The sequence below is a fragment of the Lagenorhynchus albirostris genome, chromosome 3 (genome assembly GCF_949774975.1).
Source record: "Lagenorhynchus albirostris chromosome 3, mLagAlb1.1, whole genome shotgun sequence".
Taxonomy (NCBI): Eukaryota; Metazoa; Chordata; class Mammalia; order Artiodactyla; family Delphinidae; genus Lagenorhynchus; species Lagenorhynchus albirostris.
This window is the reverse complement of record NC_083097.1, coordinates 147,775,866-147,799,206: the sequence shown is the minus strand read 5'-3', so window position 1 is coordinate 147,799,206 and position 23,341 is coordinate 147,775,866. Positions and strand designations below refer to the sequence as shown.

General features: G+C 51.2%; 1 protein-coding gene across 2 annotated transcripts in view; it reads right to left on the bottom strand.

The window, feature by feature from the left end:
- Positions 1–801: 801 nt before the first annotated feature.
- NEURL1B (neuralized E3 ubiquitin protein ligase 1B) overlaps positions 802–23,341 on the bottom strand; it is a 40,361-nt gene continuing 17,821 nt past the window's right edge. For both annotated transcript variants that reach the window (XM_060144205.1, XM_060144204.1), the window contains exons 2-5: positions 22,263–22,808; positions 8,063–8,782; positions 5,847–5,972; positions 802–5,476 (exon numbers count right to left, since the gene is read on the bottom strand). In XM_060144205.1, coding sequence (XP_060000188.1) covers positions 5,232–5,476; positions 5,847–5,972; positions 8,063–8,782; positions 22,263–22,808 — 1,637 coding nt within the window. In that variant the 3' untranslated portion in view covers positions 802–5,231. The remainder of the gene's footprint in view (positions 5,477–5,846; positions 5,973–8,062; positions 8,783–22,262; positions 22,809–23,341) is intronic.

Here is a 23,341-nt window from a genome sequence, read left to right as displayed (position 1 = left end):
AAGTACAGTTGGCCCTCCATATCCGCAGGTTCTGCATCTGTGGATTCAACCAGACTCAGATGGAAAATATTTGAAAAAAAAATTCCAGAAAGTTCCAAAAAGCAAAACTTGAATTTGCTGGGCTGGCAACTATTTACATAACATTTGCCTTGCATTAGGTATTCTAAGTATTCTAGAGATGATTTAAAGTATATGGGAGGATGTGCGTATGTTATATGCAAATACGACACCATCTTATATAAGGGATTTGGGCATCCGTGGATACTCCAAGGCAGGGTGGTCCTGGAGCCAATCCCCTGATGATAGAATGGTGGGGGACAACTATAAACCCTGGTTGTTGGTTATCAGGCTTGCTTCTAGTTTTTCATCATTATAAATAATGCTGCAATGAACATCTTTACATATAGAGCTTATCCTCAACAAGAATTATTTCCTGGGGATATTTTCTCAGGAGTTACTTGGCAAAAGGTTTGAATATTCTCAGGGTTCTATAGACATTTTGCAAATTGTCTCCTCAAGGCTGGCAATGATTTGTATCCCTCACCTCCACTCCCCAACTGTGTAGGCAACTGTGATTTTTAAAACTGAGTCCTGAAGAGACTTTCTTAACAAGCCAAAGTTGTATTTGTTTTTTTAAACAGGAAAATTATGTTAATATAAAACGGATAAAAACAGACAAAAATCAAAACACACAACACGCAAGAGCACAACACACAGGACCAGTGCAAACCCTTCCCCACCCATTCCCCCCAGGTTTTGAAAACTTTATTACAGATCTCCAAAGATTAGACTGTATTGGAGAGGTCACAGTATTGAATCAGAAAAAGAGACATTTTTAAAAAGGTCTGTACACAGGTAGTGGGGTGGGGCGGGGGACGTACACTTCTTCACTCCAACATCAAATACACAATGCAGAAGGGTTTCAGTGATGAGTACAGATTTCTAGAACACTACCACGTATGCTAGTCCCCGGCCCACTTTTTAAAGTCGCTTTCAAAAAGGATTAAAAGTGCACAGACACTTTCATAAGGCACAGACAAATTGTTGTACAAGTCATCTCACTAGGGACTTGAGAAAGACGGTGAGAAAATTAAATACCGAGAGATGCCGGGAGGACACGTGTTCCTGAGCCGGAGTCCTTCTGCCAGAACCGGGTCAGAGACAGGATTGAGCAGCAGAAGGTGACTGCCTCTCATTCGCCAAGAGTTTGCACAACCCTATTCTGGAACTGACTGGGGGTTCTCTATCGACTTGGGGATTGATTGCCAGCCACCAGTCCCAAGGCCTGAAAGTAGCAGGTAGCTACCTCCCTGTGTCTCCCTGGCAAGACCTGAAGGCGATTATCGGTCGGTGGGGCTCTTGAGGGTTCTGCCCAAGGCCATTTCGGCAGCAACTCAGCGACTACGAGATGCCCGGCATTCCTAATTCAGAGGAGGCTTTCTGAAGTGTGCAGGGGGCTCTGGGTCTGGAAAGCAGTTGTGTACTCACTAAGATAGACCCCCGAGGCAACAGAATGGCCAGGAAAGCCCATGGACTCTGCCCCAAATGTCTCATAATGTCACTCCCTCTGACATCAGAGCTGGGGTCCTATCCTCCCAGCTCCGTCCTCCCAGCACCCCACGCCTGGTGAGCACTCAGCAAATGTCTGTTGAATGACTTTGCGTGCATGTATACACGGTGTTTTACCAAACCCTGAAGACTCATAACCTGATTTCTGATTTACTCAGTAAATCTTTAATGAGTACCTACTAAGTGCTACCACAGGACCCAGCACTAGATGGGTCAAATACAAGTTTACAAATCTGCCCACCTCCTGCTCTGGACTGCGAGCTCCCTGCAGGCCTTGTCTTTAGACCCGGTTCCCATCCCTTTGTCCAGAACACAGGCCACGCTGACCAGTGGTTGTCGGATGACTGAAAAAGCATTGCTGTACTTAGGGGAGCAGCTGCCCTGGGTAGCTAAGTCCCAGAAGACTCCCAGTTCTGAGAATGGGCTAGAAAAAGGAGTTTGTCTTGACTTGGAAACAGCTCAATTTCTCTGGCGGTTCAGAATGAACAGGCACCAGACCACAACAAAGGGGGTATCCTCTGGTCTTCCTGTCCTTGCGCTGGGGGCCCTACTTAGGGGGCTGGTGGTCATGAGGCCCAGGAAGGTGGTGGGACAAGTGTCTCCCCAAAGTTGCCCCTGACGGGCACCCCCATGTAACAGGAGGAGGCCCTTGGGTTGGACCCAAGCTCACACGTGGCTTAGCTCTGCCGGGAGAAGGTGGACAGTAGGCAGATAAGCCTGAAAGGAAGGACACTTGTGCTCTCAGGGTTCTGGGCAGCACAGGGGCCGCAGTCGGGGGCTGGAACCCTCACACAGGGGCGGGTGCCCAGCTCTCTCCAGGCGCTGCCCAGGTGAGCTTCAAGGAAGAAAACTCAAGCAGTCTCGAGCTTTCTGGGCTCAGGGCCAAGCAGCGGAGAGCGTGGGTTTTGGCATCACGCGCTCCTGGGTTTGAAGCCCAGTCCTGTCACCTCCTGCTTCACTTCCAGCACCTTAGTTCTCTTACCTGCCAACTGGGGATAATATCGTCTTTCACTGATTCTAGGAGCACAGCTTCTCCACTTATGTCGGAGTAAAATGAATCGAATAGCTGTGGCACCTTACAGTTGAAATCGGCAGTGTTTTTCCCTTAGTGGTACATAGAATGGTGTGTTTTGTCATCAGTGGTGTCTTTGATACGACTCAATATGGTACTAAGACCTCCCTCACAGGACTGACATGGGGATGCACCTCTCCAGCCCGGTGCCGGGCACACAGTGATGCCAAATAAAGGAGAGGGGTTCCCTTCCCTCTTCCTCCTGCCCCCTCTCCAGACAGAACCTAGAGGGCGGTGTGGGCAGCTCCTCTGCAGCGCTGAAGAAATCAGTTTCGAGCATCAGGAAATGTCTGGTTTTTAGAAGATAAACACACCCTTAATTCCTCTTGGAAACAGGGAGGCTATTTATAGCAGCTGCAGAGCATGTTAAACAGGCCACCAGCTCCTTTCTTCCCAGGTAATAGGTCACCAGGCACATGGCCTGGTCCACCCTGGGTCCAGGCCCTCGATCCCTGGATTCCTGGCAGTGGTTGCACTGACCCTGGCTGGAACCCGAGGGGACAAGAGAGAGGAGCTGCCTCCCCCAGGCCGCCGAGGCCACCGGGGCTTGCGACCATGGCTCAATCCAGTCAGTGGAGCTGCTGCCTGGAGAACCACGGTCCTGTGGGTGACTAGCCCTCTCACAGGGGGCCTGTGCGTGGCCTTGCCCACACCCAGCACGCGGGGGAAATAGAAGGCTCCAGCGGACCAAATTCAGCTGGGTGCCGCGCGCCGCCTAGGTTTGCAAACTCTTATCTTGGCAAATGCTGGGGTGCCAGTCACTCCCCTAAAGATTCTGCTGCAAAATTAAAACCTGGACATGTTTCCCAAGTTCACAAGGGAAAAAGAACTAATCAGGGATCCTTGAAGGGGCAAGAGTAGGGCTTCTGAAGTTGAGATCAGGTCGGAATACCAGGCAGAAGAGTAGCAGATGGTCTAAGACCTGGAGTATCACAAGGGCACGGACTGACTGGCCTTATGGGCCTTGATCTGACGAGGGGGACCCCAGACACGCAACCAACACTTGTTACATGAAGGCAAAAACTCTGAATGTCCTCCCTTCCCTGCTTCCCCCAACAGAGGAACAGATTAGGAATTGGACTAAGAACAATACCTGCTCTTGGCAAGGTGTCTTGGGCCTTTTAAAATGTTCCAGTCCTGCCAAGAGCTCTGGAGTGGGCAGGTACCAGGCTTCCTCTTGGACAGATCGGGAACTGAGAAACATAGAGGCCCAGGGACCTCCCTAAAGGTACAGCACAAGACAGGGCAGAGGTGGGGCCCAGAAGGGAATTGCAGGCCTCCCAGCCCGTCAGCTCAGGTGTGGTCCGGGAGTCTGCAGAGATGGGCCCAGGCAGGGGGGAGGGGCGAGGGGGGAGGGGGAGGGGTTGGGGCAGGGCCAGGGTCCCAGGAAATGCCCAGCAAATAACCCTGGGGAGGGGGATAGTCCCAGTGTCAGCATTTTCAGCGAGTGTCTCAGTTCCTAGTTAACATCCTAATGATCAGTTAACATCTTCCGGTTGCAAAACCCTGCTTCCTTCCCCTACTTGGCCAGCAGGTCATCCTGGTGATGCCCACAGCCGTTGGCAAATGCCAGGCCCCGTATTTCAGCAGGAAATGTGGAGAGCTTCGGAGTGACCCTTTCCAACCCCAGGTGGCTCACCGGCATCTAGGATTCTTCCCCTCGCCCCCCCCAGGGAAAGGGAACCTGTTGCTTGTCTTCTCCTTGGAGACGGTGAGGATGCTATAGACTAAAAGCAGGTAGGGATGGAGTCAGGGGTGGTGTGCTTGTAATCAGGCTGTCTGGGGCTGAAGGGGTGACAAGGCTTCTGGAGAAGACACTGCCCAGAGCTCTGGCCCCAGCACCCAGTCAAAACTCCTCTCCAAGACTGAGTTAGAAACTGAAAAAGCAAATTGTTCTCTTATGTTCTCCGCCCAACTACTCCCCGAGGAGTTGCCGCTTCGGAGCTGTAAACAAGGAGCTATTTTTTCCTCGCCTTAGAAAATCCGAGTGTCCCTTTTCTATACCACCTGAGGGAGTTCTGTTTAGGTGCAGGCTTTGTACATTCAAAACCAGCTGACGTCACAGCCCTGTAAAGTGAACAACTTCTAGTCACGCTACCGTCTGGGCTCCGGATTGCACATTCCTTACTGTTAAATAACCTCCTAGAGCCAGGATCCCTGGATAAATACCTACACGTTCTCTCTAGGTCATTCTCACACACTCACCCTCTCTGGACTGTCTCCCTCCCCTCCCCCTCTCTCACACACACACTCAACCCAACGCCAGCAAAAGGCATTGCACAGAGGACGCCATTTCTCAGCTGAGAGGTCACCGGGGGACAGGGCAGTCTGCCAGGCAGTTCCTGAGCTCGCTCTTGGGACGGCCTTTTGGGGGCAAAGCACTTTCGAGCCAGAAGCAACCCTCACTTGGACTGAGACCCCCGGGGGCCTCGTGTCCACGACTGTCACGCCTTGCCCACCCCTGGAGAGTGGCAGGCAAGATAGCTGCTGCCCTTGGACTCCCCGGCGGCCATGGTGGTTGCCCGGCCCGGGGTGGGGGTGGGCTTCAGAAAGGTGACCTTGCTCTGGTCAAGGCCGTCGGCGGGCCAGGCTACGGCCTGTAGATCTTAATGACGTCCTTGATGGGCCGCCGGCAGATGGGGCAGCAGGCCCGGGCCTGCCTCTTGAGCCGCAGGCCGCAGCCGTGGCACAGGCACATGTGTCCACACGTGTAGATGACTGTGTCCACTTCGCCATCGAAGCACACCGCGCACTCGCTGTTCTTGCTGCCCACCAGCTCCGGTGGGGAGAACACGGGGGACACTGGTGGGCTCAGTGGGGAGCTGGGGGCCGTCACTGCAGAAAGGGAGAACAGGCAGACCTTAATCCGTGGCTCTCAGGTGGGCTCTGCTGGGGCAATCCCAAGAAGGCAGGGCTTCTATGGCAGAATCCATGGGGGGACAACTCGGGGAGACACCAGTTTTGGTTATTCTCCTGGGTTTTGCCCCCTTTCCTACGCTCCTACCCCCAAGCATCAAGCACCATTATCAGCCTCTGGGATGCCACATCCAGATGTTTCTCCTCCCTACAGCTGAAGAAGGAAAGGATGCGGGGGAAAGGCAGCCACCTTGTTTAGCCCCAGGAAGGGCTGGTACAGCCACCAGGGTGAGCCCCTGTCTCCCTGCACCCTCCACTCCCCCCTCCCTGAAGGTGTGCCCTTCCTTACCCAGGGATGATTCAGATGCCGAGGAGGACTGGTTGACACTGAAGGCCATGTCGGAATCGCTATCGTCCTGGGAGCCGCTGAGGGATCCTGATGGGGACGTGGTTGCTGGGCTGGACTGCAGGGTGCCTGAGACCAAAGAGACTCCATCAGGGGCAGTGGGAGGTGGGCTCTGCTCTGCTAGTCCCTGGCTCTCCACTGCTTTGCACCTTCACTTCCTCATGTGTCTAATGGGAGGACAAGAGCTACCTCACAGGGTTCTGCTAAGAACGGATGGAATCGTACATGTGTGATAGACATCTGGTCTCTGCCGCCTAGCCTCCATTCTTGTTTATTTCAGAAACAGCACTGGAATTTTGTTTGAGGCACTACTTCACCCTCACACACACGATCTAGGCCAGGCCAATAAGAACTTCCACCCTTGGTCTCAGTGGTGGTTCAAGCAAGGCCTGCAAGGCCAGATTCTGTGACTTTTACTAGAACTACTAGGAAAGAAGGGGCCCATTCCATGGGGAGATGAGCCTGGTGCTGTAGGGCCTGCCTGAGAGTCAAGCCAACACAGAGGAAAGTACAGCTTTTAGGTGGAATCCTGAGGACATCCTTTCAACACCTAGATCCAGCTGTTCCTGAATCCATCCAATATACTCCCAGACTTCTGAGGCATGTGTGTACCCCCCAAATCCCTTTTTTGCTTAGGGCACTGTGAGTGGGGTTTCGTTAATTGCAACTACAAGACTCCCAACTAGTGTTCAACATGGATGGGTCTTCTTCCCTGAACTCACTGTTGGTTCAGATAATGATGGGTTATCTCTGATGTGAAGAGACATGCCCCTTCCCTTACCCTGCTTGAGGATGGATGGACAGATTACAGAACCAGGGTTGCTGTCAGATGGGGATCAGGAGGGCAAGTCCCTGGCCTCTAAAAGCAGTCACTTCCTTTCTAGCTTCTCCTGCCTTCTCTTCCTGACCACTCAAAGGCTCATCGTGGTTCTTCTGGAGGTGCTGGGGAGGGGGAGAGAATGACTCTAGGCTTAGTTCTTGCAAAGTCCCAGTGGGAACTTGGGCAACTCATCTCAGGCTGAAATGATGACTATTGTCTGATGGTCCCTTAAAAAAAAAAAAAACCCAAACCAACCAAATTACAACCACCACTACCCTGTTCCTCCTCTGTCCTCAGTCAAACAGCAACAGTCACTGTCGTTACTACTGCTACTTATTAAACATGCTGCATGTGGCAGGCACCTGCTTAAAAGCATTATAGGCACCTCATCATTTCATCCTCACAACAACCCCACGATGCACGTCATCACTCCCTTTCTACACTGAAGGGAACTGAGGCTCAGGGATTCTCTGATTTGCCCAGCATCTTCATGGCTGACCAGCCACGTGACTGGGAGTTATTTAATCTCCCTGTGCTTCAATTTTCAGGAGGATAAAACTGAATGAGGTGACATATGAAATGTTCATCGTTTCTGTTATCGTTTGGACTTTACTTCTTGAAACACGAAAATGGAGCTGTGCTCTCTGGGAACCATCCCTGATCACCAGCCCCGCTCCACCAAGCTGGCAAGAAGAGAAGCCCCTCTGCTGTAGTAAACACCACACCGTGCAAATCTCCATTTGGGTGTCTGTGAGGACGTGAGGGCGCTCCGTGGTCTGTGTCCTCTCCTCTGCCGTGCCCCATCCCACGAGCTCAGGGCCTGGCCCACAGCTGGAGGAGGGTGCTGTGTGTCTATTTGTGGCACGAATGAAGGCAAGACTCAATCTCAAAACGGGATGGTTCAAGCCTGCGTTCCACTTTCTGTGGACGGTGTTATTCTCATTTTCCTCTTTTAAATGTAGTTGTATTTTCTTTTTCTCCTACACTTAATATACATTACATATGTAAAAATATTTATAATAAATCATAATAATGGAAATAAAAATTGCACCGACAATTTCCCTGTCAGGCTCTGACACCAGCGGGTACTTGGGTTGGTGTGGACAAAGTGTAGTCCAGGGAGCTGCGACAAAGGCATCCCCGGGGCACTGGTTAGAAATGCATTTTCTCAGGACCCACCCCCACTGAATGGGAAACTCTAGGTGGAGGCCAGGTGGTTCTGATGCGTGCTCAAGTTTAGGGGACCACCGGCTGGGCTTCAGCAGTGGCTCCGGCTACCTATCCAGTGGTGCCAGGATTCCCGAGGTGAGCCCCGCAAAAGCGCGGTCGGGGGACTCACCGAGGAGGCGCAGCTGGCCTGCGGCGCCGCCGCTCACGGCGAAGAAGGCCCAGAGCGCCTGCGTGGTGTCGACGCACAGCAGGCGGTCGCGCGGGCGCCCATTGACGCCCAGGAGCACGTCGCCGCCGGGCCGCAGAGTGAAGCTGAGCGCGTCGCCTCCGCTTGGTACGGGCCCGGCGCGCGCCACCACCCAGTACTCTTTGCGGTCGAGCAGCGCGTAGGGGTCGGTGGGCAGCTCGGCGGCCCGGAGCCCGCCCGGGTCGCATGACGTGATGCCGAAGGCCAGCGCACCGGGCGCCGCCAGCCCCGGGCGGCCCACCTCCACGAAGAGGCTCTCGCCGGGCCGCAGCGGGCGCTCGGAGAAGACAAGCGTGCGACCGCCGTCGGGCCGCGGCGCGCAGGCCACCTTGCGGTCGAGCGACAGGCTCACGTCGGGCCCGCGCGTCGCGTGGAAGCGCAGGTCGGCTTCTAGCAGCGCCGGCGACGACGAGGGCCGCGGGCGTTCGCGGGGCCCGCACGGGATGGCGGCGGCCGCGTGGTCGGCGAGCGGCGGGCCCGGGGCGCGGCCCAGCGCCAGGTGGCCCAGCTTGGCCACCACCTGGTTGTTCTCCAGCTCATTGTTGTCGAAGTTAGCCGCGTCGTGGCTGCTGGGCGGCAGGCAGGCGCTGAAGCGGGCCTGGCCGAGGCGCGCGGGCGTCAGCGTGTCAGCGAACCCGCTCTCTGCGCGGGGAGGGCAGAAGAAGGGCAGTGAGGGCGCAGCCGGCTAGGAGCCCCCGCCTTGCCCTCCCCACGCCCCCACCCCCACCTGAGCCCTCCCTTTCTTTTTCTGATTCCTTCGTGAGGTTATTTAAGATCCTCAGGTGCACAGAATTGGATTAAGCATCATCCCGAGTGCACTTGACTATTCTTATCTTTGGGACGGGCAGATGAGGCCCTTCCTCCCTTTTTCCTCCCTCCTTCTCGTACTCCCATCCCTCCATCCTTTCCTCTCCCTCTTTTCTGTCTTCTCGTCTCCCTTTTTTTTTCTTTCCCCCTTCTTCCTTCCTCCCACCCCCCTCAGAGGTTTTCATACTTTTGAAGATTTTTTTTTCTTTTAATTGGTCTTAGTTTCTGCTTCATAATAAAGTGAATCAGCTACACATACACATATTTAAAGGGCATTTAAAAATCATTATTGTCTGCTTCCCCAACCAGAACATAAACTTCAAGGGAAAGAGCAAACCCTTGGGTTTGTGGCCTTACTGTGTGACAGGTTATTTTAAGCTCCTTTTCACAGGTTCTCATTTAGTCCTCATACAACCTGTGAGGTGTGTACTGTTATCACCCACCATTTGGTAAAGAAGGGAGCTGAGGCACAAAGGGGCTAGGGAGCATGACCAAGGTTGCACAGCAATTAAGTGGCAAAGTCAGGACTCGAACCCGGGGCTGTCTGGTTCCATGCTGCTTCTGAAAGAAGGCGGGGCATGGGCCTGTCCTCACTGCTGTGTCTGCAGCAGGGAGCACAGTGCCCACCTTTGAATGTGTAAGGTTTCTGCAAGAAATGGCCTCATTGTATAGGACAGGAAACTAAGGGGGCGTGTTTTAAAAGTCACAGTCATGAAAATATTTTTGAACAATTTTTAGTAACATGAAAAAATGCTCTTGATCTATATTAAGTAAAAAAGCAAATAAAAATAGTGTTTGTCATCCAGCTCTTCATACTTTGGTATCAACAGATTACTTGTTGACTGTCCCTATCTAGAATGTGAGTCCCTGGAGGGCCGTGTCTGTGACAGTCTGTTCACCACCAAGTTTCAGGGCTTAGCAGAGTGCCTGGCAGATAGCCTTCATTATTATGTAGTTTACTGGATGAATAAATGAATGAGGTCTCTAGCAGAGACTGACTGCCTCTCTGAATAACAAAGATATCAGGGAAAGAAAGTATTTTGAAGTTGTTTTTGTGATCAAAATTTTCTTGTTAACCAAAGCAAGTAAAGGAAGCAAGAAAAAGTGTTACTCAGACTTTTTAAACCAAACCACTCTAGCTAAGATTTTGTTACCATTCTGTAATTTATATCATGGGGAAAAAAATATTTCTTCCTCTTTAGTTTTCCAAATATAAAATTAAATCATAATAACAAACATGGTTTTGCAAAAAACATGCCCTAACCCCTGGTGAGAGCCTCATATGTTACTCCCCACCCCTGCTCCACACAGGGCAGTTTGCAAACTGGCCATCCAAGTTCTGATGCTGGCTCACAGACCTGTCTGGTTGGCCTACTGGTGTTTGGTTTTTTTTTTTCTTTTTTTTAACTTTTTATTTAAAAAACAAACAAACATACAAATAGTATAATGAATGCTGTTTACCCAGATTCAACAATTACCATTCATGGCCAATCTTGTTTCACTGATGCCCCCATCAGTTCTCCCTCCTATATTATTTTGAAGCAAATCCTAGACATGCCATTTTATCTCAAAAAATTTCAGTATGTCTCTCTCAAATTTAAAGACTTCTTTATTGTGTGTGAGAATATGCTTTGTTCCCAGTTTCTTTGAATGAAGGTCCAAATAAAGCCCACTCTTTGTCACTGGCCTCTTTTAAGCTATGGTTGCCTCTTCTTTTTTCCCCTTCCAGGGGTTTGTTGAATAAATCACCCCTTGGTCTTTCAAAATATTTTTTGAACTAGTGGCCAGTATTCAAGAGTCAGGAGATTCACTTACACTGGATTTATAGCCTCTCTTGGAAAATCAGGTCTAGTGACACAGGACCTGAATTCTCGCCTGTCATCAATGGGTTACAGCTTGCCCTTTTGCTGAGGTTGTTTGCTCTCCTTCCCCATGGCCCTGAGCTGGCCCCTTCACCCATCTCAACTACTTGCTTGGGATCTGTGGACATTTGAGTTTGTCTTGCGTTAGTGGATGCTTCCCCATAACCTGAGGGAAGAAGTAGGATTTCAGTTTGGTCCTTTTAAAAAGTATGTATGTGTGCATGTGTCTGTATGTATCTGTCTGTAATACTATATGTGCATAGGAAATCAAGTTCTAGAGAGACATGCAACAAAATGTTAATGGTCATTATCTCTCAGGTGGGTGAGGTTATGAGGGATTTTCTTCAGATTTTTCTGTATTTTCCAACTTTTCTACAGTAAACATACACACTGCAAAGTTTTCTCATCAAAAACCCCAATATTTTGAAAAATCAAGTTTTCAATTAATATTTAACAATGGGGGGAAAATGCCCGTGATATAATATTAAATGAACAGCTGAGGATACAAAACCGAATATATGATTTGATTCGAATTATGTGGGAAATGTATGCATGGGATACAGAGGAAAGATATAGGAAGGAAATACATAGAAATTTGAGGGTGGTTATCTCTGGGTGGAAATTTCCTTCTTTATGGTTTTCAGATTTTCTCATTTTTCGCTAATGAACATGCACTGATTTTGTAATCAGAAAAAAAACATGAATAAAAGTAGACTAAAACAAGCACTTTTTTGGAAAAGGCATTTTAGACAAGTGGATGTTTCTGGGAGCCTCTTGGCATAATGCATTTTCCCAGGGCCCGCTGCCCTACTACAGTCATCCTGTGAGGCCAAGCCTAAAGGCATCAGCCATGGCTTGCCCTGGGCCTCTGCTCTTGCCAACACACTCTGCTTCTGTCCTCCACCCCCAAAGCTCTTCCTCCTGGCCCCTAACAGCTCCACGTAAGAGCCTGTCCTTCAGTATAGCATCCTAATTGAGAGCATGGCTTGGAGATGGGTACACTTAGGTTCGAGTCTTGGCCTCAGCCCTTCTTGGCTATGTGACTTTAGGTAAGTCACTTTACCTCTTGAAGTCTCAGCTTCCTCAGCTTAAATATCATATATTAACGCATATATGTGGAACCTAGAAAAATGGTACAGATGAACCGGTTTGCAGGGCAGAAATTGAGACACAGCTGTAGAGAACAAACGTATGGACACCAAGGGGGGGAAGGGGTGGGGGCGGGGGCGGTGGTGGTGGTGTGATGAATTGGGAGATTGGGATTGACATGTATACACTAATATGTATAAAATAGATAACTAATAACCTGCTGTATAAAAAAATAAAATAAATTTTTTTAAAAAAATGGAATAATGATGATACCTGCCCCCCACACTCCCACCCATGTTGTTATAGAGATTAAATTAGATGCTTTTATAAAGAGTCTAGCACAGGGGTCTCAACCCCTGGGCCACGGACCCGCTATCCGTCCCCATGGCCTGTTAGGAACCAGGCCGCACAGCAGGAGGTGAGCAGAGGGCAAGCGAGCGAAGCTTCATCTGTATTTACAGCCGCTCCCCATCGCTCACATTACCGCCTGAGCTCTGCCTCCCGTCAGATCAGCGGCGGCATTAGATTCTCATAGGAGCGCGAACCCTACTCTGAACTGCACACGCGAGGGATTTAGGTTGCACACTCCTTGTGAGAATCTAATGCCTGATGATCTGAGGTGGAGCCAAGGCGGTGACGCAAGTGCTGGGGAGCGGCTGCAAATACACATTATCATTAGCAGAGAGGTTTGACTGCACAGAGACCATAATCAATCAATGCACTTGAATCATCCGGAAACCATCCCCCCCCCACCCGGTCCGTGGAAAAATTGTCTTCCACGAAACCAGTCCCTGGTGTCAAAAAGGTTGGGGACCGGTGGTCTAGCACAGAGCATGGCACAAAGTGCTCAAAACATGGTAATTATCGTTATTCCTTAAACATCTATTAACAAAATGTATAGAGCACTTGCCATGTGCCAAGCACTGTGCTGGGCACTGGCTGAAGAGAACAAGCAGGCATGGCCTCTGGGCCCATGGAGCTCTCATTGCAGTGGGAGAGACAGATTTTAACGAAGCAACTGACAGAAAACTAACTCTTCTTCCAAACTGTGATGACTGCCACCAAGAGCTGCCGTCTCACGATGCTCTGAAAGACGGGCACATTCCAGTGGGGAACTCAGACTCCGAGAGGCAAGGTGAGTTACTCCGAGTCACACAGCCAGGAAGTGATAGAACTGGGATTCTGTGTGTGTCAAAGGGGGACTTGGTCAGAAGTGGGGCCTGAGAGTGGGTCAGAACAGCCCAGTCTCTGATCACGGAGCTATGACACGAAGGCTGAGGGAGTGGTGGCTGGGAGGTGGAGAGTAAGCATTTCAGGCAGAGGGAACAGCATGTGTGAAGTCTCTGAGGCGGTGAAATCTTGGTATGTTTTTGAGGCTGGTGTTACAGAGTATGTGACAGCACTTAACCTGGGACCTGGCACACAGTAGCCCCTTGGAAAAGCTTGGGTCTCCTTCCTTTATATAAGGAGCTTCGTCCCTATCAGGCATTGTCCCTGAGTGAGACAGGCCCAAGATAGCAGAGTGCTGGCCTAGGCCCGACCCTTCAGAATCCACCTCTCAAAGCTTCTCTATGGAGAATCAGCCAGCTGGCTACAGGCAGAAATCCAGCCACATCAAGAGGCCATCAAGGAAGCTTATCAGAACTTCCTGGCTCTAACCTGCGACTCGTCTCCAAATGCACTCCCTGTACCTGATGAAAGTATACACAACCATTTACTTGAGCACCTACCAGAAGCACCTCCATGCACTCATTACCCTTATCAATCCTTACCACTATCCCACACGGCTCTGCAAAATGGGCACATTTCAGAGTGGGAAAACACCGAAGCGTTGAGAGATGAAGTGAGTTATTCAAGGTCACACAGCCAGCGGTGACAGAAATGGGATTCCATCTCAGGCTACGCAACTCCAAAGCCGGGCTCCTTATGACAAGCAACGCTGCCTCCAAAATTCAGCTCTCCTTGTTCGACTCTTACAGCTGCCCAGCATGGGGACCCAGCCTCAGGCCAAGTGGAGTTGTGGTCCCCAGGGACCTAATATCTCTGAGAGGAAGGGTCCAACAAGTACCCCCCTCCACCCCCCCACGATCACCCACCAAGCACCATCATGCAGCAGCAGTCCGAGGCCAGGCGTGCGGAGGCTGGAATGGCTGGGATGGGTGCCCTGACCTCCCACTCTCCCTGGGCCACCTCCAGGGCCTGCCTCTGGCCTGGGATGGAGCTCAGTTCTTCCCTTTCTTTCTCTTCCCTGGCTCTCTCAGGTCCACTGTGTCTGGGCCTGGAGGTAAAGCAGAATTTATGCCCCAGGAGAAACCATCTGTGTGTGAAGATGAAAATGAAGACTGGAAGAACTGGAGACAGAGGGGCCCATCCATCAGTCACTTCGGTGTCTCAGAAGGACTGCTTTGGGCCGTGTCCTGGAGGCAGAAGTGACAGGACACGCTGACGGAATGAGTGCTGGGGGAGGAAAAGAGGAGTCCAGCATGACGCCGGAGGTTCCGGCTGAGGCACCACGTGGGTGGTACCATCCACAGACAACAGGGATGGCTGTGTGAACGTGTTCCATGTGGGAAGCCTCTCGGACGCCAGAAGGAGATGTGAGTAGGCGGAGGGAACTCTGGAGTTCAGGGGAGGTGTCAGGGCTGGGAATATGGATTCGGGAGCCAACAGCTTAGAGATGGGACTCAAGGCCCAGCGACAGGCTCATATCATCTGGAGAAAGAGGGTAGATGAGAGAAATGGCCTTGCCTCGTTTGTTTGTTAAATTCTACAGTTGTTTAGGCACTTTTCTACGTGCATGTTGTAGTATATGATTTAAAAGTAAGAAGGAGGGCTTCCCTGGTGGCGCAGTGGTTAAGAATCCACCTGCCAATGCAGGGAACACGGATTCGAGCCCTGGTCTGGGAAGATCCCACATGCCCCGGAGCAACTAAGCCCATGTGCCACAACTACTGAGCCTGTGCTCTAGAGCCCGTGAGCCACAACTACTGAGCCCACGTGCCACAACTACTGAAGCCTGCGTTCCTAGAGCCCGTGCTCTGCCACAAGAGAAGCCACCCAATGAGAAGCCCGCGCACCGCAACAAAGAGTAGCCCCCGCTCGCCGCAACTAGAGAAAGCTGGTGCGCAGCAACGAAGACCCAACACAGCCAAAAATAAATAAATAAAATAAATAAATTTTTTAAAAAATATTTTAAAAAAATTTCACTGGGTTGAGCTGAAGAGGGAAATGGGAGGGGGTGGTATAGACAACACCTTTGAGAGAGTTTCTCTCTGAAGGAGAGCAGAGAAATGGTAGTAGCCTGTGGAAGAGATTGTCAAGGGCAGTTTCTTTTAAAGATGGGAGCTACCAGAACCCTTGTGTGTGCTCATGGGGATGATTCTGTGGAGAGGGAAAGACAGGCTAGAGAAAGGGACAAATGACAGGAGAATGCCCCTGAACAGGCAGAGGGGACAGGAGCAGAGCTCCTTCTACCATGGCCACAAGAGGGCAGGCAGAAAGGCAGGGGTGTTGGGATCGAGAAGAGAAGGTGAGGATGTTGGGCGCTGAGGCCGGGCTTTTCCAGATGCCTCCCTGCTGCCAATCAGAGAAGATTGGACCAGGGCAGACAGACCTCAGCTGGTCCCTGGCCAGTGCGGTTTGTGACCTCAGCTTCCTTCTGCAATTTGGGGAGTTTCACACCTGCCTCACAGGCCCATGGGGAGGACGAATGGCAGCGCTGTGGAAGGAATAACCACGGGCCTGGTGTCATGCCCGGCACAGAGTGGGCCTTTAGGGGCCCCTAGTAGGACGTGGCCACAGACTGGAGCTCTCACTCCTGACTGGGAAAGGATAAGCCTTCGGGGTACCCTACCAGGTAAATGCCTTACTGTGGGCCTGGGAGCTGGGTGCTGATCTGGGCTGTTTGTAAAGAAAACATTAACTGCAAAAGCCGATTACCCTCTGCTGCTCCCCAGTGGGGCTCCGGATGAAGCCAGCTGAAGCCGCTCCTCCCCGCCTGATGTGGGTGCTCACAGGTCCCAGGCCAAGGCACCTCTCGGGTCCTGGACCAAAGCCCCTTGCCCACCACAGCCACTGATCAGCTGGGTGACCTCAGGCAAATCCCTGCCCCTCTCTGGGCCTCTGTTTCCTTATCTGCAGCACGGAGAGATGCACTCAGACCTGCAGGCTCTGATTTCGATCTACAACTTCAAGTCTTTATCAAGCAGTTTGTTCATAACACTGGTGAACAGACACTGACTCTAGAACCACCAGCTGTTAGGTGACCCTGGCCAAGTTATCCATCCATGCTGGGTCTGCCGATGGGGATGACAGGGTTCTTGTGAGGACCAGAAGACATCACCCAGGTACAGCCCTCAGCGTGGTGTCTGGCACAGAGTAGGTCCAATAAATTAACGAAAGGGCTCCAGGCTTTCAGGGGGGGTTAATGACTCCCTTACGAGGCCTTTGGAGAGCCACTGTTGCTGGCTATCAGGCACCCAATCCCTGCTTCTTCTGATCTCAGCACCCAACTATTCTTTTGAGGGAACTCCCCCTGCCCCATTTCCACTCATTGCCTTGAGGAGGGAGTCTTAACTTGGCCAGTCACTCTATCCCATCCCTCTAGCCATGGAGATCAACGAGGTTAGATCTTGAGATTTTAGCTAGACCTTGTGGGAAAGCAGCTCTCCTGCTAGTTTGTGGGACATGGGACTGGAGCTGCTGGTGGCCTTGCCCCCAACCCAGAGGGACAGCCTGGTGGAGGATGACACCAACAAAGACTACAGCTGAGCAAGAAATAAAGGCAGGCCAATATTCTGGGTGCTATTTCTTGGGCCTCTGCATCAAACCAGTCTAACAGGGAGCTGTTCCCTGGAATTTTCAGTCACAGAAGACATTAATTCCCCATGCACCCCCCACCCTTTTTTTTTTTTTTTTTTTTTTGCTTAAGTGAGATTGAACTGGTTTCTGTCACTTGCAACCAAAGGTTTCTGACAGCATAGCCTGCAATGCCATGGCCTTGGGCTGGCATTCCATGTTCAGTCTGACCAGCCTTCTACTGCTCGACAGAGGAAGGATAATGAGGCCATGACACTGACCACTAGTGAGCTGCCTGGAAGAGGGACAGGGCTGCCTCAGGACAGCATGGGGCCTGCATTCCAGAGCTCTGGAAAAGGGCTTCCTTGGAGAAAAAGGAGCCAGGAGAGGTGTGCATGACCCGGCTGAACCTTCTTCTCTTGGGTCCAAGAACTACTAAAATCAGCAGAAAGTAACTTGGAGCATCCAGAGAAATCAAGGCTCTCAGGATGGACCACTCCAGGCCCCAGTAAGCTCATCCTGGTCGATGCCCCTGAGAACAGTAAACTAGCAGCCACAGGGCAGCCCTGTGGGAGAATGTATCAAGCAATGCAGTTTGCATGGGGGCAACCCAGGTGTCCATCAAAGCGGGAAGCCATTAGAGAACAAGGAAGCAGAGAAACAGATACGGATAAATCTTAAAATGGGGCAAATGAAAAAAGAAAAATAGAATAAAATCCTTAGCACAATACCATCTACCTATGCATACAAAACAGCTCTACATTTTTTTTTTTTTTTTTTTTTTTTTTGTGGTACGCGGGCCTCTCACTGTTGTGGCCTCTCCCGTTGCGGAGCACAGGCTCCGGACGCGCAGGCTCAGCGGCCATGGCTCACGGGCCCAGCCGCTCCGTGGCATGTGGGATCCTCCCGGACGGGGGCACGAACCCGCGTCCCCTGCATCGGCAGGCGGACTGTCAACCACTGCGCCACCAGGGAAGCCCTCTACATATTTTTAAAAGATACACACGCCCAAGGGCTGCCAAACATCAGAGTGACGCTTATCTGGGCAGGGGAAGGCGCGAATGGGAGCGGGGATCGGAGATGAAGCAGAAGAGTCAAAACAAGAGAAGGGGCTTGTGTGATGATACCATGCCCTGAACTGAGAGGTCTGAAGAGCTCAGCCTGGTACCAGGCAGGGAGGAGGGACAGGCACCCATGCAAAGAGGATCATTGTGATCACAATCCGGGCTGCACCCTGGGGTCACCCGAGGAGCCTTTAAGAAATCTGAATGCCTGGGAGCCACAACCCCCCACCACCACCTCCCTGAGGTTCTGATCTAATCGGTCTGGGTGCAACCTGGGAAGTGGGGTCTTCAGAGCCTGCCAGGTGACCTCAATGTGCAGCCAAGGCTGAGAACCACTGAACTAAAGGTTCTAATCCTGGCTCTGCCACTCACAAGCAAGTCACTTCCCCTCTCCAAGCCCTGGATTCTTTATCTAAAAGGGGCTAAGCCGTCCTATCTTGAGGAAAGACTGAATGTCACAAGAGGGGGCACCTGAGGGTCTGGCCACAGAGAAGCAGCGCTCTCTGCTGCAGCTGGACCCCCTGCAGGAGGAATGCTGGGCTGAAAGCACAATTTCATCAGGTAAGAGAAATAGGCAAGGCCTACCAAGCTCTTTTTGCTTCTGAGACTTAATTTTGGCTCAAGTTCCAGGGCAAATACAGTGCACCCCTGTCCCACCAGACGGGGAGGACACCTCCCAGATGAGGGTTGCCAGATAAAATATAGGATGCCATGTTACATTTGAATTTCAGATAAACAACAAATTCTTCTCTACCCAAGATTCTGTAATAACCTATATGGGAAAAGAATCTGAAAAAGAATGGATATATGTATAAATGAATCACTTTGCCTTATGCCTGAAACTAACACAACATTGTAAATCAACTATACTCCAATAAAAAATCAAAATTAAAAAAAGAAAACAAATTCTTTTATAACGATGTCACAACTATTGCATGGGGTATACTTGTACTAAAGAGATTATTCATCATTTTTCTGAAATTCAAATGTCACCGGGCATCCTAAACGTGACAACCTTCCCCAGACGCTGCTTTAGCTTGGTGTTGAGGGTCTATCCAGTGTGGTCTGAGAGAGGTGAGGGAGGGATGAGGGGTCCCTATTCTGAAGTTTCACAGCTGAGACCCTCTGAGGGAACTATGTTACCCCCTTGTTCCTACTGAGGAAAAGGAAGCCAGAGGAATTTGCATGACACTAACATCAGTTGCTTTTTATTTATCCACTTGGTACTGTGGACACCACCCTCAGAAGCCCAGTTCTTCCAGCAACTGGGAGGGAGGGACCCCCTTTATGGTGGGATTTCTTTGGTTCTCATGTTGTGCCGGCAACAGCAGAGTATCTATTACCCAGGCTCAAACCGTACAAAATCATGACTGTTTCGCTTTCTTCTTATTTTTATTATAACTTTTTTTTTTCTGATTATAAATCATTGTTGATAACTTGGGGGAAAAAAAAGAAGAAAAACACCCATATCCCCTTTACCCCGATGCAATCAATGTCAATTTCCTCTTTCCCTGGGAAGGAAACATTTATTGAGTCTTGATCACATGTCAGTAACCTCTCCATTATCTCATATAACCTTTAGAAAGAAAAATAACTTTATTGCCCTTTCTGATTATAAAAGGTTTTTTACATATATATTAAAAAAGATAACTCAGAGAGGTAATAAAGAAAGAAGTGGAATTCACCTATGATCCCATCACGGAGAGATAGCATTCCTTCTAATCTCATTTCCCCATCTGCATGTAATTGTGAACATGGCCCCGTGGCACCTGTGCTAGCTGCTCCCTGTCAACCAGCTCACCGCAGGCACTACTGGCAGATAAGGAAACTGAGGCTCGTGCCTGCCACCTGCCACTGATGTTCCAGTGGGCCCTCTCCTTCCCTCCAAGGGGCGTGGGATGCTGGAGGGGCTCCATAAAGGCTTGTTAAATGAACAAATGAACAGGAGAAAGAGTCCGTGACTCCTCACAGGCTTGTTCAGTCTCATGAAGTCATCAGAGGCTGCTTCCGGTTTGTATTTTTTTTAAATCCTAATCTACTTGCACTGATTTTGGAGTGGCTGTGATTTCTCGGCTGTTACCCTGAGACATGGGCTATCTGAGGGGCAGGTGAATGAGGCCTGATTGTTTTCCCGCTCTATAGGAATAAATAGCTCCAAAAAAGAGTGACAGGAGATCTAGAGGAGGTTTTAGAAACCTACATTTCCTGGAGGTGAAATACCAAAATCTTCCATGGGCAAGAGTGTGGGGCAACACAGTTAAAATGCCCAAGTAAGGCCCCAGCTTGGAGGATGGGTAGCTCTTCATAATCTGGTCTGCCTAAGCCTGGATTTCAGACATGTGCTTCAGCTCCCATGCAAACGGGCAGAGATTCTTACTTCTTAGCTGTTATTTCTTGAGCGCCTTCTATGTGCCAGGTGCTGTGCTGCATCCCTTTCATACACCATCTCATGTTCCCCTGCCCCGCAATCCCACGAGGTGGGTGCTATCGCGAACTCAATTTACAGATGAAGAAACTGAGGCACAGAGAGCGTTCGGTCACCTGGCTAAGCCCACATAGCTGGCAAGTGGAGAGCCAGGTGTGGAGTAGAGATCCGTGTGACTCCCAACCCTCTGCTCCTAACTGCTCAGAAATTCTGCTGCCTTCCTTCTCCTGGAGAGTTGGGGAGCCTGAACGTATACATCTCCCCTCCCTGCCCAATGGTGGTGTGGGTGGTGGTAGGCAAGGAGCCCGGGGCCAGAGTTTTCCCTCAAGATGCAGGGCTGAAAGGCCAGAAACAGCCCAAAACGTTCAGATATACAAACTGTGGTACATCCATATCACGGAATACTACTGGACAATAAAAAAGGAACAAACTTCTGATACACCATCAACAGGGATGAATCTCAAAGACCTTGTGCTGAGATTAAGAAGCCAGAGACAAAAGCATATACCGTATGATTCCATTCATGTAACGTTCAGGAAGAGGCACAATAATCTATAGTGAAAAATCGGAAGAGCGGCTGCCCCGGGAGAGAGGGGGGCTGCCCAGAAGGGGCAGGCAGGAACTTTCTTGGCTTATGGACAGGTGTATAAATCTGTCAAAACTCAAACTTTAGATCTGTGCCTTCACTGCAGGTAAATGACATATAGGGCTGTGTCCCCTGAGAAACTTGCTCTCCTTTTGCTCCCCCAGAAATGGAGGCTAGGTTGGCTCAGGTGCCACCTGTGACTTCAAGAGCTAAGGTCGCAAACAGAAAGCAGGTCCATGGTTGCCAGGCGCTGGGGGGAGGGGAGGATGGGGAGTGGCAGCCCAATGGGTATGGAGTGATGAAAACGTTTCATCTGCTGATGAAAACGTCTTGGAACTAAATACAGGTGATGGTTGCCAACTGAATGCCACCGAACTGTACACTTTAAAATGGTACTTTTTTGTCATGTGACTTTTTTTTTTTTTTTTAAGCGGTACGCGGGCCTCTCAGTGCTGTGGCCTCTCCTGTTGCAGAGCACAGGCTCCGGATGCGCAGGCTCAGCGGCCATGGCTCACGGGCCCAGCCGCTCCGCGGCACGTGGGATCCTCCCGGACCGGGGCACGAACCTGCGTCCCCTGCATCAGCAGGCGGACTCTCAACCACTGCGTCACCAGGGAGACCCTGTCATGTGACTTTTACCTAATTTTTAAAAAAGTTTAAAGAGAGAGAGAGAGAGACATAAGGTCTTAAGAGCAGCAGACTTGTAGCCCCATGAGTTCTCACCACCTCCTCTGTTACAGCCAGAGCCACACTTGCCTGCCTGCTTCCCCAGTGAACCTTGAGCCCCTTAACCGTGGGCCTTGATTCGATACATATTGCCAACTGCCTGGGCACTGTAAATACTAGAAGACTAGGCCATATGTTTGACTGCTGTACCAGTAGATGGATTGTGAGTGAATGAATGAGCAAATGAATAAACACGTGTGAGTGAGTGAATACATGAATGAGTGAATGAATGAGCGAGCAAAAGAACAAATACTTGCATGAATGAGTGTGCGAGCAAGTGAACAAGGGAGTGAAGGAATGAGCACTGGAATGAATGAAAGAATGAGTGAATGAGCACGGAACTGAACGAAGGAGCAGGTGAACGAACCTGGGCCTGACCATGGACTCTGGACCACACCCGTGTGGGTTCCAATCCTGGCTTTGCAATGCAAGTCACTTAACCACTGCGTGCCTCAGTTCTCTCATCAGTAAAACGGGGGTGGTAGGTGGACTCTGGACCACACCCGTGTGGGTTCCAACCCTGGCTTTGCAATGCAAGTCACTTAACCACTGCGTGCCTCAGTTCTCTCATCAGTAAAATGGGGGTAGTAGGTTTTCGCCAGAAAGAAATGAGTTGAAATGTGTCAACTGCTTAGAAGACGCCTGGCAAAGTGAGCCCTCGGTATTCGTGAATGTTAACAGAAATACACATTCATGCGTGCGGGGACCCGCTGCCTGGTCCAGGCGGCGCCGCCCTATCCCCCTGCCAGCGGGAGCCGCGACCTACCGAGGAGCTGCACCTCGTCGGTGATGCCGTAGACGTCGATGAGCGCCCAGAGAGGGCCGCTCACGGCCACACCGCAGTGGAAGAGCACGGGCTCGCCGTCGTTGACGCTGTAGAAGACACGGCCGTGGCGGTCCGCCCAGTAGGCCAGCACAGTGTCGCGCAGCGCCAGGTTCTCGGGCAGCGCCTTGGCCCAGTAACCGGGCCGCGTGACCAGGTCAGGACAGGCATACTTGGGGATGTCCTGGGCGCTCATGAGCGACGGGTCGTGCGCCGTGAAGCCGAAGCGCAGCGCCCCGCTCCAGCCTGGGCGCACGGCCACCAGGCGCAGCCGCACCTGCTCGTATAGCCGGATGGGCCGCTGCGTGAACGTGACCCCGTTGCAGAAGCTGTTGCGCCGCGTGGCCCGGCGCGAGTGGCCGTCCAGCCGCACGTTCTTGCCCTTGGCCTGTGCATGGAAACGTGGCGCTTCGCCCAGGACCGGGCGCCGCTCCGGGCCAGGGCCGCAGCAAGGCCGGGTGGCCAGGAGGCGCGCGGGCGGGCTCGAGTCTGCGGGAAGAGACAGGCAGGAGGGTTAGGCGCCCTCGCAAACTGTTAGGCCCCTCTGAAACTGTTCAGAGCTGTTTCACTCCCAGACAGGCCAACACCAATGAGCTGGTCACAAGAGCCAGGCTGGGGTCAACTGACTTCTCCATCCCCATCAAATCCCTCCACATCTAGAGGCTTCCTCCAAAAGCCGCTTGTGGGCTGCAAAGTCCCTCTAAAGGGAACAGCGGCCTTGGATTCTTGGGGAGTAGTCGGGAGTCTTTGGTTGCTTTTCTCTGTGTAATTTTTATTAAAAAGCAAGGCAATTTGGGCGCACTCTTGGGATCCCCAGTGCATCCTGGAATCTCAGCTCTCTGGCACCTCCTGGCTATGGATATGCAGGAGATCCTATCACTTCTCTAGCCTGTTTCCCTGCCTGTAAAATGGGGACATTGCTTAACTCACACAGCTGCTAAATGAACATGTGGATGGGGTTCCTAGAATACTGCCTGGCACAGAGCATGTGGTTAATAAGCAACTAATAACATGATTATAAT